This window comes from Gossypium raimondii, chromosome 3 (assembly GCF_025698545.1).
Source record: "Gossypium raimondii isolate GPD5lz chromosome 3, ASM2569854v1, whole genome shotgun sequence".
NCBI classification, from domain to species: domain Eukaryota; kingdom Viridiplantae; phylum Streptophyta; class Magnoliopsida; order Malvales; family Malvaceae; genus Gossypium; species Gossypium raimondii.
This window is the reverse complement of record NC_068567.1, coordinates 38270738-38285862: the sequence shown is the minus strand read 5'-3', so window position 1 is coordinate 38285862 and position 15125 is coordinate 38270738. Positions and strand designations below refer to the sequence as shown.

General features: G+C 33.6%; 2 protein-coding genes across 4 annotated transcripts; one reads left to right on the top strand and one right to left on the bottom strand.

Annotated features, from left to right (window-relative positions):
- Positions 1–2323: 2323 nt before the first annotated feature.
- Positions 2324–4334, top strand: LOC105794205 (expansin-A15). 2 transcript variants are annotated; one of them, XM_012623253.2, is made up of 4 exons: positions 2324–2484; positions 2618–2748; positions 2836–3148; positions 3497–4334. In XM_012623253.2, coding segments are annotated over exons 1-4 (753 nt in total). In that variant the 5' UTR covers positions 2324–2482; the 3' UTR covers positions 3804–4334. The 2 variants fall into 2 exon arrangements, with proteins under 2 accessions (XP_012478707.1, XP_052484278.1); XM_052628318.1 differs by lacking the exon at positions 2324–2484 and having other exon boundaries at positions 2565–2748.
- Positions 4335–5346: 1012 nt separating this feature from the next.
- Positions 5347–9381, bottom strand: LOC105794204 (agamous-like MADS-box protein AGL30). 2 transcript variants are annotated; one of them, XM_012623251.2, is made up of 12 exons: positions 8991–9381; positions 8464–8649; positions 7651–7710; positions 7516–7534; positions 7319–7383; positions 7189–7204; positions 7013–7074; positions 6827–6923; positions 6541–6591; positions 6319–6446; positions 5713–6076; positions 5347–5630 (listed from the first exon to the last, which is right to left on the bottom strand). In XM_012623251.2, exons 2-12 carry the CDS (start codon positions 8646–8648, stop codon positions 5616–5618), a joined length of 1062 nt encoding a protein of 353 aa, XP_012478705.1. In that variant the 5' UTR covers position 8649; positions 8991–9381; the 3' UTR covers positions 5347–5615. The 2 variants fall into 2 exon arrangements, with proteins under 2 accessions (XP_012478705.1, XP_012478706.1); XM_012623252.2 differs by having other exon boundaries at positions 7651–7707.
- Positions 9382–15125: the final 5744 nt, after the last annotated feature.

Below are 15125 nucleotides of genomic sequence, written 5' to 3'. Positions count from 1 at the left end.
CACCAACTTCAAGTCGAATGAAAGAAGATAATCCAAGTACTAAGCAGATAAAACTAACAACATAGAAATATAATTTAAAGAAAACAAAAGCTACTAACCAATTAGCTCTGAACCAAAACTTACCCAAGACCAGAAAAAAAAAGATAGCAAGGCAATTCAGCTCAAAATCAGCAGTAAGAAAGAATAATATGGAATACCCACAAAGAGATTGTGAACATACAGGTTGATTCAGATTAGAAAAATTTGATTGAGCAACCAATTATTCAAGAACTGTGAAAAAACTAGAAAATATAATGATTAGGAACAATATCAGTGAAAGTAACAACCCTTTTCTAAAAAAATTACAATTAGCTTGAATGAAATAGGTTATGAAAACATGTTTCTGGTTGCATTTTATGAGATGTCTACCGACGCAAAATAAAATACATGTTTACAAACAATTTCAAAAAGTCGAAGAAAATATCAAGAATTTTAATTTAGGGTTTTCATTAAATAATAAAAATTCAATCTTTTGTTTTTCAACATTGAATAAAAGAGACAGAGGAATGCAAAGAAGGCATACCCGAACTCCCCACTGAATCCATCTTTATGAAGCAATCAATTTAATTTCAACTATTTTGATCTTAATAATAGTTTTTCCAGTCAAATGAAAAAAAAACCTAAAAAGAGAATAGACGAAGAAAAATTAAAAAGAGGAGATGAACAGTTTTTTCAGTTAAGGTTTAGGTTTAAAAATTTTAATTAATTAAATTTATTTAATTTAAAATCTATTTTCATCCCATTTAGAAATCTAAATTGGCACTTAAAATCTAGTTGGACTGCCACATAGGATTACCGTTAGAGAGATAACGGAACTTAACGGTAGAGTGATCACTTTGTAACAAAATAATAACATAAGTGACTAAAACATAACATTTCAAACATAAGTGACTAAAATGTAACCTGAGACAAACAAAAGTGACTATTTTTATAGATTACCTTAAATTTAATTGTCTTCAGAAATACCCTAGAAAAATCCTTCTCTTAATTACACCTCGCTGTCGGTTCCAACAATTGGAATATTCCAAATTTTACGGTTCATGGGTGAAAGAAAATAAAATGCTAAAGAAAAAGACCTAAAACAATAAAAAAACAAATTAAAGAGAGGTGAAAAAAGTTAATGTTAATTTGATCACTGAAAATTAAAATATATCTAAATTTAGATTAAAATAAATATAAATAAATCCGTATATAATTAGTCTTAAAATTGAATAATAAAATGATGACTTGTTCATGCAAAATAAGACTTGAATTTGAACATTCAAAATTATAAGACTTCAACTATTACCAATGCTGTCAAAATATAATGATATAATAATATATTTAACTCAAATATTTATATTCTTTTATCAAATTGTCTACCATATTTTTAAACTAAATTTAGTCATTAAAAATAATTAAATCGTTTTTTAATGAAATACTAACTAAAAACATTAAATTTTTAACGATGTTAGTGTGGTAACCCGCATAGTAGTCCACATGTATTTAATGCTAATATGACACTATTTATTTTATATACTAGACCAACAAACAATTTAAAAGTTATAAAGTGGTAGTCTTTAGTGTACTTTTTCAATTTAAGCATAATTAAAAATTGACACGTGTCCTCATTGAAAAAGAATTGACATGTGTCTCGTTCTTTTATATATTTATTATTTTTAATATTTTGCTAAATCTTATGGTAAACCTGTCATAATTCTTAACTTGTTTGTGGGGTTTAAAGCTCTACGGGTATATCAAATATTTTTGTTAAAAAATAATAAAACTTTTTTTAAAAATTGGTGGTCAAAATAATATTTTTAGAAAAGTTTAAGGTAAAAGTTAGGTAAAAGAATAACGAGGAAAATAACTAAAAATATAAATATTAAGGATGAGATTATGAATGTTAAGACTTAAAAGCATGGAGATTCCGAATAAGTCTGATTTTAATCAGTAGTAGTAATATGGCGAGAATCAGGGGCCCTTTTATTTCGGCACCCATTAAAGAATACTTCCCGCTTTTAGTTTATCAACACGTAATCAAGTTTGGCTCTGGATCCGGCTATAGCCTATACCACTGTAAAATTTATTCAACATAAAAGTATGGTGTAGAAAACTACAATGCTTAGCAAGTATGTCCCACTTAGATTTTGATTTTCAAGGCAATTTCCTATTCAGAAATCTACAAACCCACGCGGTTTCAACTTTCAACTGTACCTTCAGCAGCTCCCCATGTGCCTTTGTGTTTTTACCTATGAACTATTTTCTTTTTGTGAATAAACAAATAGGGCTTGGTCCCCTTTAGCTCAAAAGTGGTAGTTAGGTTTAGTTGTAACTTGCAACGGTGCCCATCCCCCAAAATTTCTATAAATCCCCCCTTCACCTTCTCCCCTTTTTCCTCACTCAGCTGCCTTGCACTCATCTCCTACCTCTCTTTTTCGCTCTTCCCATCTTCTTCCTCTTCATGTAATATTCTTATCCCTCTCATGTTAGTTTTAGTGCTTTTTAAGAAGGAAAAAAAAAGTTTTACCATTTTGAGTTTTTTTATGTTTCTTACTCGCAAGTGCTTAAACAAACTTCACTTGTTGTTTGTTCGCAGGAAAATGGCTTTTGCTAAGGTCTTTCTGTTGGGGTTTCTTGCGATGGTCTTTGGTGTTCAGGGATATGGTGGTGGTTGGACTAATGCACATGCAACCTTTTATGGTGGGAGTGATGCTTCAGGAACAATGGGTATGCTTCAAATGAAGCCATTTTTTAGGCACAACGGTTTGGGTTGGATGGCTTATTTCACTAATTCTTAACTTGGGTCTTTTTTAGGTGGGGCTTGTGGTTATGGAAACCTGTATAGCCAGGGTTATGGGACAAATACTGCAGCTTTGAGCACTGCTTTGTTTAACAATGGGCTGAGCTGTGGATCTTGCTATGAGATTAAGTGTATGGATGATGGAAAGTGGTGCCTGCCTGGTTCCATTGTGGTCACAGCCACCAATTTCTGCCCTCCAAACAATGCTCTCCCTAATAATGCAGGGGGCTGGTGCAACCCTCCTCTGCAACACTTTGACCTTTCTCAGCCTGTTTTCCAACATATTGCTCAATACAGAGCTGGAATTGTGCCTGTTGCTTACAGAAGGTATTTTTTGCCTTTTGCTGCTTCCCTGTGAAATGGGCTTTCTAAAGAGGCCTATTTATTTCTCTAACCACTCAGTAATTTCAAATTTAACTTGGCTAGTGGTCCAATTCTTTTAGTAATGTATGAAAAACCTTTTTAAGGCAGTAAAAAGGTCAATGGCAGCATATGAGGTCTGCTTTTCTCCCTATTAGAGTAATATTTAGGGTCAGTTTCTGTTTTGCAAGGCAAACAAACAACACTTTTGGTCATTTCCTCTGGAAAATACATTGCTTTTACTTTGTTTAATGGGTAGTAACTGCGCAGTAACATCACTTACTTTTATTAACCATTGGGTTTTTTACTTTGTAGGTTACCATGCAGAAGAAAGGGTGGAATCAGGTTCACCATTAATGGCCACTCCTACTTCAACCTAGTCCTTATCACCAACGTTGGCGGTGCTGGTGATGTACATGCGGTGGCCATCAAGGGCTCCAGGACTGGTTGGCAGCCCATGTCTAGAAACTGGGGCCAGAACTGGCAGAGCAACACCTACCTCAACGGACAAAGCCTCTCATTTAAGGTCACAACAAGCGACGGCCGTACTGTGGTTTCCAACAATGTTGCCCCAGCTGGGTGGTCCTTTGGGCAGACCTTCACTGGCCGCCAATTCCGCTAGAGGAACACATTATCATCTTAGGCTTTTGAAGTTTTAATTAATAATTACTATATAAATATACCAAGCATCCGAAGTAGTATTTAACTAGCTTGACTTTTAGTATAGCTAGCATATTATACTCTATCTATAGGGCCCTATAGTGGGACTTTCGGGTCACTCAAAAATGTGAAGGGCTTATTTTAAAGTAGCCCTTTTATCATTTTGGGTTTTTAGTTTTATTATGGGGTAGGTGTCCTAATTAAGGTACCTTTTTTTTAAAAAAAGTATTAAGGGTCACTTTTCCTTCTGTTGTTTGTCAAAACAGGAGGAGATGGCAGAGGTGGGACTTTTACCACCCGCCAGCAGTGTTAACCTAGTAGGTCCTCTGGTTTTTTTTTTCCTCCTTTTGGGATGTTGAGAAGCATTGTTTGGCTTGTAAGCTCAATTCATCATCTTTTGCTGGATGATTAATTTTATCTCCTTGGATTTTATCATATATGTATGAGAGTAATTTGGAAATTTTGCAATGCAAAACTGAACTTTGATTTATTACGATATGATTCCATGTTTATCATTTTTATTCTTTGGGCTGAGATAAAATTACCAAATGATTATTATCCTAAAAAACCCAAGGAAAAGTCGGGAGATTTTATCATTTCAGAGCCTTCCTCTTTGGTTTTCCTTACATGGGAGCGGCAGCAAGTGTGAATTGGGGATCAAAAACCAATTGAGAAGGTTTATGGGAATTTTGTAGCCAACCGTAGACGGTGGCTGTTAACCAAAATTGGACCAACTCTGGAAGTTAATAGGTCTTGGGATGAAAATAGGCGGTGCATGGAAAAACTCCCAGATCCAGAGTGTTGGAAGTAAGAAAACACAAATCAAAGGGCAAAGCAGGTCAATGCATTTGATTGCTCGTAATGCTATAATTTAGAGAGCTGAGATCCGAGGATTCTGCAGGTAACATGCAATATTCTGGTTTTCCAACGTATTTCGAAGTCCAAATCTACCTTGTATATTTTTTCATGGCCGAGTTGAAATTAGGTTGTTCTATCTATCAAGTATTTAATTAATTTGGGCATAAATCCAGTTAGATATTGAATAAAATATCAATAATTTACCATAGTGAGGGTAATTTTTTTTTGGTCTTTTTATTATATAAATTACAATTTCTTTTATAAATAAATGTTTGACACATTGACTTTTAATGTCAACCATTTTGGAGATCAACGATGCCAGAAAATGGTATCCATCCCCTTGCGTTAAGCCCCAAGTATAGCATTACAATTGAGCTCATAAACATAGGATTTATGGAATGTGGACGCCTTTTTCTTACAAAATATGAACACACATAATTGAAACTCAAAATCCATCTGGGCTTTTGTAATCGATGTTTCTTAGCCGAGCGTAGTTAGCATGTCCAAGTCGTGGTGTCTTAGTCCTGCCCAATATTCAAGGAGTAGTAGGAATTTTCAGAGTGGGGACTAAGCCTTGGCCACCACCATCCAAACATCTCATTGGCCCATTCTGAGTTTCAAAAAGGAATTCCCCCGAGGATTTTGGGTTTTGTGAGTTCCTTCTTTTCAGGGTTCAACGTTTTCTAAATTAATTTTAGAACATTTAAAAATCATTTGCGTGTTAATATTGGATGGGAAAGTATCAATTTTACATTTTTCATTGTATATTAATATATATAATATATAATATTTATCATTGTTGTGTCCTAATTGTTTTAGAGATGTCCCATGTCGCTGTGTCCATGCTGTATGGTATCCATATTGCCATATTGCATGTCCGTACTTGGTAGAAGTCATGAATAAACCTTTGGATTGCTCAATGCTGTTGGAGCTGCATGCATAAAATAGTAGGGTAACGCATGCAATATTGCTAAGTGTTGAAAGCATAGTGGGCGTAATGGGGAAAGACTTACTCGCGTATACAATGGCTCATCAAACATGGTAACAGCACAAGAGCCAGAAGTGGAAGGCCAACTACCTGGGGTAGTATCAAATCCAGTTCTGGGACCTTGTAGAGCACCATTAACTTGATAATCTGCAGGAGTTTCATTGAAGTTCATCTCCGCCACAGGTGGGAATTTGGGATCATTCAGTATATTAAGATTGTAAGAGAAGAGGGGGCACTGTCCACCAAGTTGCAGCTGCAATGATCCGTTTCCACTCAAATCATTCAGGATGCTGTTCTCTTGTCCAGAACTCGATAGTTCTGAACTTTTACCAGTGCCAAAATAACCCGAATAGCTTCCAAATGAGGAACTTGCAGAGCACTCCACATCTCTGGGGATTACAGAACCAATGTCATAATATATCATAAGACACTCAGGGAGGCCATTTCCATCGACTTATACTCTTTTAACAATTTGAAGTAAGTAGAAATTGGTACTATTTTGCCAGGCCATCTGTGAGCTACACTATATATATGAACATATCCATCTCACGTTCTATGAAATATTTCTTTTCTTTTTAATTAAGATAGATGAAAATTTAGTAGAACTAGGATTTCTAGAACCACTGCGCACCTGTGTGGAATCAAATTTGGGTCGTCTGACAAGGCTATGTGTCTACTGTCTTGATTAGGCAACCACGAAAGAGTTTGGAGCTGTTGTTCAAGGCCCATTCTATAGGGTACCTGCATTTCATTTTGGAACTGCAAGAAAAGGCTTGTAAGATACGATTTTGTCATGACACTTTAGGGAGTAAACTGAGCAGTAAAATATTACAAGCCTATTGCACATTCTTACCTGACTTGTGCATTCTAGAGACAGAAGCTGCTGCTGCTTTCCTACATTTTCCTGCCAAAAGAAGATTGGTTTTAGTGTAAAAACATATTTGGCACTCATTATTTAAGCCTTTCGAGAGAAGATGACAAGTTAATGTAGTTTCCAGCGACACTCATCAGTTTACTTAGCACAGCAAATTGCTATTTTTTCTTCACTTTTTTGGCTTGTTAACTAATCAAACTTCTAGACATGCGCCTTTTGAGGGCACTATCATTTTCTAAGAAAACTACTTAGGGAAATGGCATGCCTTATGTGCTTGAATTTGATTTAGATATTCCTTGAGTGAATCTTCCATTTGCCCCAATTGTTCTACATTGTTGATCTTGTCTACATTAGTCCAACAGCTGAGAAGCCAATATTGATATTAGCAAAAGTCATAATAAAAAAACACATTAAACTAGAACTTCACATTAAAAAACTTGTAGTCCTTCACCTTAGTCTCCTGTGTACTTCAGAAAGCCGAGTCTGTAATAATCTTGCTTGGTTTGTCAGGTCCTGCCCAAAAATATCATGGAGACATAAAAAGAATGTTAGAATGAAGAACAGTATGGTCTAAGAATTATAAATTATCATAATCCATTAAGGTAACGAGTCACCATGCGTGCATACCTCAATTGTTTGTGTGCTGGGGAGAAAGAAAAAAAAACATGATATCATTAGAAATATTTAGTGGAATTTAATTAAACGAATGAACATTACAAGGAGGCATTGTGTGGACAAGAAGAAGATTCTTGCATACCTTGATCCCAGAAATTCATGAATATTTACATCATGGTCCAACTTCTTGAATGTTTTTTTCAGGGCCTAGACTCTCAAAGAGAAAACAAACTATGTAACTGATACGGGTGATAACATTTCATGAGCAAATCATTCGATAAAAGTAAACAAATATTGGTTACATTTCTAAAAGAGAGTGGATTTTAGGAAAGGACTTACTTCAAGGCTTTCCAACTTCCTGCTCCAGTAAATAGGAATGAAAATGAGAGTCCATTTCATTCAAATAAGCATAACATTAAACTATAAGTATGATGATAAGTAATGTGAATTTCAACTCAGAAAATTTGAGCATACCTTTTTGCCCGTTCCTGTGGAGTGAGTTGAGCAAACTTTTCAATGATCTCCTCAAGGCTGCTGAATTCAGATAGCTTAATAAAATAAATGAATGTTGCTGCTATAGATATTAGCCAGCCTTCTATATAAATCTAATCAAACCAATGAAAAAATAATTATTTTGGTGTGCAAGCAAATCTTAAGCAAACTCTGAAGTTCCCCACATCAGTACCATGTGTGGAGCTGCATCATCTACCTCACTATGAAATAATATATTGCACACATCTTAGCATATTTTGCAACGCAACAATCATGTGTCTTTCAAAAGCAAAAACTAATTTACAACAATAACTTTATTATATAATATATGAACACTTCTCAAGAACAATAACAAATATCTACCAACTGCCTAATCATTGTCTCAAAATATGGCACCTAAATCCCATCTTTCAGGTTCAAGTTCCCAAATGCAGCCTAAAAAAGTCAAATAAAGGCCTGTCCCTTTCGACCATGGCATATGTTAAGATGAAGCAACATGTGGTTCCATGAAGTTCTTCAGCGAGCAATGTCTATGTAGCAAAAATTTTCAAGCTATGCAAAGACTAATTCAGAGAACTAGAAAGCTGCTAATGCATCAACATATCTCAATATCTTAGTTGATTTTGGAAAATGTTCAACCATGCATTAACTCTTGAGATATGTCTTTGTTGCAATAATGATGGAATTTCCTCTACATACATGCACTATACTAATCCTGTTTAAAGCAAAGTATAAGGTGCCTCTAGAATTTGAACGATAAAAATGGAAGTAGATGCAAAATATGAAAGAAGTTACCTGCGCTTCCCAATGCATAAGGAAGGCTTGTTAGTTGGGGAGAACATAAGGAGGACAATTTCTACATCACATAAGATAGATAGCTCATTGGCCTTTTTCATGATGCCATGCTTTCTTTTGGCATAGGTCGCCTGACGGCCATTTGGGTTCTCTAACTTCTTTATCTTTAGCTTAACCCTTCCCATCCTGCATATTCAAATACTCAGAATTCAGTGTTGGAGGGCTACCAATATGCTGCGGATCAAGACACTTTTTCGCATTTCTCATCAATCCATGCAAAACTGGAACTATCGGAATCCTTCATTAAATGAGATATATGTGATGAGCACAATAAAAGAAAAAACCACCTTCTTTGGCACAATTAGAAATGGGGTTTTCAGAAAATCACTATAGAAGCAGAAGAAACGTGATCAAACTAAAAGAACCCAACTGCAAGATTCATACAAATATCAAATTTGTAGTGTTGTATTATGATTCTGGGTTGGTTCAATTTATTTGGAGAAGAAAGAAAAGAAAACAACGCATACCCAAATAAGCAAAAATCAAACGACGAGTTGAAAGAACATGATCCAAACGTCTTAAAAGTTGGGGGCGGGGGGAGTGGGTTGATTATTCAGCCAAGGAAGAGAGAACCAAAGGGCAGAAAGAGATAAGAGAGAGAAAGAAAGAGGGAGGGAGAGAGAGAGAGAAGGAGGGAGAAAGCGTGTGTGAAGAATGATGAGAGCATAGAAGTAGGACTGCATTTACACGACCGGGTGAGCGACAAAAGCGGTCGTGGGAAACGAGCTTGAGAATAGGGGGATCTTCGTCACACAACCAACCAACCCTCTTCCCCCTCAAACCTTAAACCCTCGTTTGCGCCTCTACTACAACAATTTATCATCATTCCACTTCACGTTTGCTTGGACAATGCTACTGAGAAACCTTGTGCTCTATTCAAATTTGGAATTAAGTTGTCATCTTTTATTTTTAGAAATTCAGTGCTAAGTTTTTAAAAAAAAATAAAAAATAAAAATCAGGTTTCATACATCATAAATAAAAATTCTATAAATCGATTAAAAGTTTAACAAGTATGTTATAGAGTATAGTAAAAAAATAAAATTAAATTATATAAATAAAATGACTCTGCTTACATTTTCAATCCGCTTATGGAATTTATAAAATTCTAGAAAAATTATTTAATACACTACTATAAGTGTTTTTAGATTCCACCAACGGGTTAAGAGTTTGACAAATGTATTATAGAATGTAGTAAAAAGTTATTTAAGTAAATGCTATTATTAGATTCAAGTTCATTATAATACTATTTTTAGTTATATTACTACTATGTGAATATTTTTTTATTTCAAAGTATCATGCAGATAAATTTAATGATTTTTTAAAAAGTGTTAATAATTAAACTTAAAATTTGAAATCTAAAAGTTCAATGACTAGATTTTTAAAATAAAATAAAGAGATTAAATTCCAAATATTGAAATAGTACACGATCGATGACATATTTTAACCTTTTCGTGTTTTCCTTTAGAATTTATGGGGTTTTAGAGATAAATAGTAGGTGTTGGGTTTAAATTGAATTTTATAAAATTTATATAAAAGTATTTTTAAAAAATAAAAGTATCCTTATAAAAAATTTGCTACTTTGTAATAAGAATGGGTTTTAGTACTGTTTTCAAAATTGAACAGAGTGATTGGGATATTGGTATGAAAGAAGGGATCAGATTGATTAATACATGAAGTGGTACAAATCTGTTGAACTGGGATAATAATTAATTAAATCGATGACGGAACCAATTTTATTTATTTTTAATTTTTTTGATTTTTTAATAATTTATTCAATTGAACCAAATAAATTGGTTAGACTAGGAATCAATGATCTGACTGGTTCAATCACATTTCGATTCTAAAAAACTTGGTTTTTAGTCATTTTTCAATTGAGTTAATGTCTGGTTAACTCATGACACCAACTCAGTTTGAGACTTAAATATAGTGTAGATGAGCCGGACAAATCGGTAGGAGCAAGAACTGGTGGTCTGGTCGATTCAACCACCGGTTCAATTATGAAAAGCTTGGTTTTTAGTCATTTTTCAATTTAGTTAATGTCTAGTTGAACCGTGACACCAACTTAGTTAAAGACTTAAATATATATATAACCAACATGAATGTAATAAATCAATTTAAGGTTGTGTTTGAAAAGCCAATTTGGTTTTATTTGTTTCTTATTATATATGGGTAACATGTTTGGGTAACCAACTTACCATTGTAATTAGTGGGTCCTACTTATATAAGTGTAATTGGATTGTCTCAATACACTCTCCAATTCTTAATGGGAAGGTCAAAATTGAGAGAACTACACATAAACTTGAAAAAATAGGCTCGAACCTAAAAGTCCGCCCATAATAATTCGAGTTTGAGAAAACTCAAGTACTTAATAATTCGAGTTTGAGAAAATTTGAACAAAAAATTTTGAGTTCAAGAAAATTTGAGCTTTGATAAGCCCAAGCTTAATAAAGCTCAAGCCATCACAATATGAGGCTTTTTTTATTTAATTATGAAATTACAACTTTAACCTTTTAAAATTAATAAAATTTCATGTTATTAGCCACCAAAATCGTCCACTAATAATCCAAATGGTATATTTACAATTTAAGTCCATTAATTTACATTTTCATAACCATTTAACACATTTAACTGATTTAAACTAAATTTTGTAGCTTTTACGATTTAGTCCTTTTTACTAATTAACTATGTAAACGTTAAAATTTTCTAACCAAATTTTATTAAGACCTTGTAATAACATTATAAATAATAAATAAATAATAAAATACTGACTCATCAAAATTGTGGTCCCGAAACCACTATTTTTGACACTACTAAAAACGGGTTGTTATAACTCTTCCCCTAAATGAATTTTCGTCCCCGAAAATCTTATTAGAGAATAGGTTCGGGAATTGCAATTTCATAGCTTCTTCCATTTCCTAGGTAGCTTCTTCAATTTCGTGTCGATGCCAAAGAACATTAACTAAAACTATGCGTTTATTTCTCAACTTTCTAATTTCTCGAGCCAGAATTTTAATCAGTTCCTCACTATATGACATATCAGGCTGTAACTCCACATCAACAAGCAAAATCACATGTGAGGGATCAGATATGTACCGTCTTAACATTAACTCGTGAAAAACATTATGAATTTTCTCCAATTTTGACGGTAAAGCTAAACGATAAGCTATTGGCTCAATTCTCTCAATAAATTCACACGGACCAATGAAACGTGGACTAAGCTTACCCTTTTGTCCAAAGCGAAGAACTTTCTTCCAGAGCGATACTTTCAAAAATACTTTATCGCCAACCTGATATGTGATGTCTTTTCTTTTCAAATCAACGTACAATTTCTGACGATCAGAAGCAGCTTTTAAAAGTCTCGTATGACCTTCACTTCTTCTTCGGTTTTGTGAATCAAATCAGTACCTAAAAGCATTTTCTCACTCAATTCGGTCCAGTATAATGGAGTTATGCACTTTTAACCATACAAAGCTTCGTAAGGGGCCATTTTAATACTCGATTGGTAACTACTGTTATAAGCAAACTCCACCAACGAAAGAAATTTCTCCCAATTACCTTTGAATTCAAGAATATAACAATGAAGCATATTTTCAAGTATCTAAATCACTTTCTCAGACTGGCCGTCTGTCTGAGGATGAAACACTGTGCTGAAAGTCAACTTAGTGCCCAAAGGTTCATGTAACTTACCCCAGAATCTAGAGGTGAATCACAGATCACGATTAGAAATAATTGACAAAGGTACCCCTAGAACGACGAAAATGTGCAAGTGCACATAATCACAACTAGTAATAAAGTGACAAGAAACTGTCGATTTATCATACCCATAAGGACTGTGAAAGAAAAATATTTATGAAATGTAAGGTTAAACACTTTGGTGATGAAAACAATTATTGATTTGAAAAGGTGTTATGAAAACTAAAAATTAACTAAATAACTTAACTACGAAAATAAAAAATAAAAAAATTCCAATGCACAAATTCTAAAAGATGAGTTTTAATCAATATGACATAAATGTGTTAGATCAATTTCATTCTTTAACTAAGAATTACTAAAACTATGTTCAAGTTGTAACGAATAATTTCACAAAGATTTTGGTATTTTGTTAACTAATGCACATACATACTTACTAAATTAATTAATCTCTTAAACATATTCCTATGTCAATTCAAACAATTAATCAATTTTCACAAACAAGTATAAGATAAAGTGAGGTAACAATATATTTCTATATTGAAACAATTTAATCACAATAATCTTACAAGTTATGAAAGACTAAAGTATCGTTAGAAGACTAAACATGCACCAATTAAAACTATGTCCATTAATTATAATTTCAACCCAATTAATAATTAATTCATTAATTACCTTACAATTATAATGCAATTATAACATAAGCATGGTTTTATTTAATTGAACAATTTACCAATGCTTGTAACAACACAACCATGATTTTAGTAATTTACGTGAACAAAATGCAGTCAATCTAACACGAATTAAATTTAATTCATTTTAATTAAATTAATAATAACAACACAACAAATATTTATAATCATGATCACAACATAAACGAGAAAAAATAAAGAGAAAGGAACTAGGAAAAAAATCCCGGTGTTTCTCTGAAGTTAGACTAGTGCGCTCCTTTTCTTCTCTACTCGTTCTTTCGATCCGAGGTCTTCACGAACACTTGAATCCTACTACTTCAAAGGACGTGCAAGCTCTTTTTCAAGAGGGGAAATCGACAAGGGAAGGAGACAAAGAAAATGGGAAAACAAGAAAGGGAATGAGAGAGAATGGAAGAGAGAAAAGATGTGTGAATTGAGGGATGTGTGGGATGATAAATGAGGAAGGGAAGATGGGTATTTATAGGTGGAGATGATTGCTAAAAATAGAAAAGAAATACCTGCCCTTCCCTCTTCCTTGGCTGACCATGCTTGGTACAAGTTTGATTGATTCAAACTTTTTTATTTAGATTGGGGCTAAAAATAAAAAGCATAAAAAGAGGAGGGGTTTGAACGAAATTAAAGGAAACTTCAAGGGCTGTTTTGTAATTATAAAAATTAGCTAAATAAGCTGATTGAATCAGCTTATATAGGATGGTTTGGGCCTCCAAATCCTTAGTGGATCAATCCTTTTCTCTTAACACAATTGGACCCCTTTTTTTTCTTCAAGCTTATAATTAATTTTTAACCCAATTTATGTTGGATCAAAATTAATTATAAAATATGTTCAATAATTTTTTTTGGACCGTCAGTGGCTGGAAAATTAATTAGCCATACTCTTGATTCACTCGACGTAGAAAAATTTCCCTAATGGTCCAAGCCTCTCGAGGTGATTGCCGAGTCGATTTTCACCTTTTGTGCAAAACTGTCAAAAATAAATCAAAATTGTGTAAATTTATTATAAAAATAATTAAAATTTGATATATTAATAATTTGAGTGCAAATTAATTATTTTATAATTAAAGTATGAATTTTGAAAAAAATTACTACGAAACTACATGAATTAGGGCTAAAAAGGGGCCGAAAAAGTCTATATATTTTTTGTGTTTCCACCCCGTGCAATATGAAGATCTCAGAAACATATAACTCTGATAATCTTTCCAGTGAGAAATCTATGCGAACGAGAATAAAATGTGTGGATTTACTCAAATGGTCGATAACAATTTAAAGCAAACAATGACTTTCGACTTAGAGAATCTGCAACAACATTAGCTTTTCTCATGTGATAGTCGATAATCAAATTGTAATCTTTTAACAACTCCAACCATCTATGTTGACGCAAATTCAGTTTTTTCTGGGACATCAGATATTTCAAACTTTTATGATAGGTGAAAATGTGTCACTTTTCTCCGTATAAGTAATGCCGCCATATCTTCAGTGCAAACACGATAGCTGCAAGTTCCAAATCAGGTGTTGGGTAATTTTTCTCATGCAGTTTCAACTATCGGGAAGCATAAGCTACAACTTTGCATTCCTGCATTAAAACACAACCTAAATGGTTAAGCAAAGCATCGTTGTATACCACAATTTCTTTGATGGATTCTGGCTGAGTTAGCATAGGGGCTTCGGTTAACATCGCTTTCAACTGATCGAAGCTTTATTGACATTTATCAGACCAAGCAAACTTAATATCTTTTATAACAATTTCGTTAGTAGTAAGGCAATCATCGAGAAATCTTTAACAAAACGTCTATAGTACCTGGCCAAACCTAGAAAACTTCTTACTTCTGTGACGTTCCTCGAGGTTTCCAACTTAATTCAATTGAAATTTTACTAGGATCAACTTGTGTGCCATTTGTCGACACTATGTAACCTAGAAACCCAACTTCTCGAAGCCAGAACCCGTATTTACTGAATTTTATGAATAGTTGTTTCTCGCACAATGTTTGTAACACGATACTCAAATGCCGGGCATGATCAGTCTTATCTCTTGAATAAATTAATATATTGTTGATGAAAATAACAACAAACTTGTCTAAATATGACTGAAATATTCTGTTCATCAAATCCATAAATACAACAGGAGCATTTGTTAAACCAAACTACATAACTAAAAATTCATAGTGTCCATACCTGGTTCTGAAAGTTGTTTTCGGCACATCT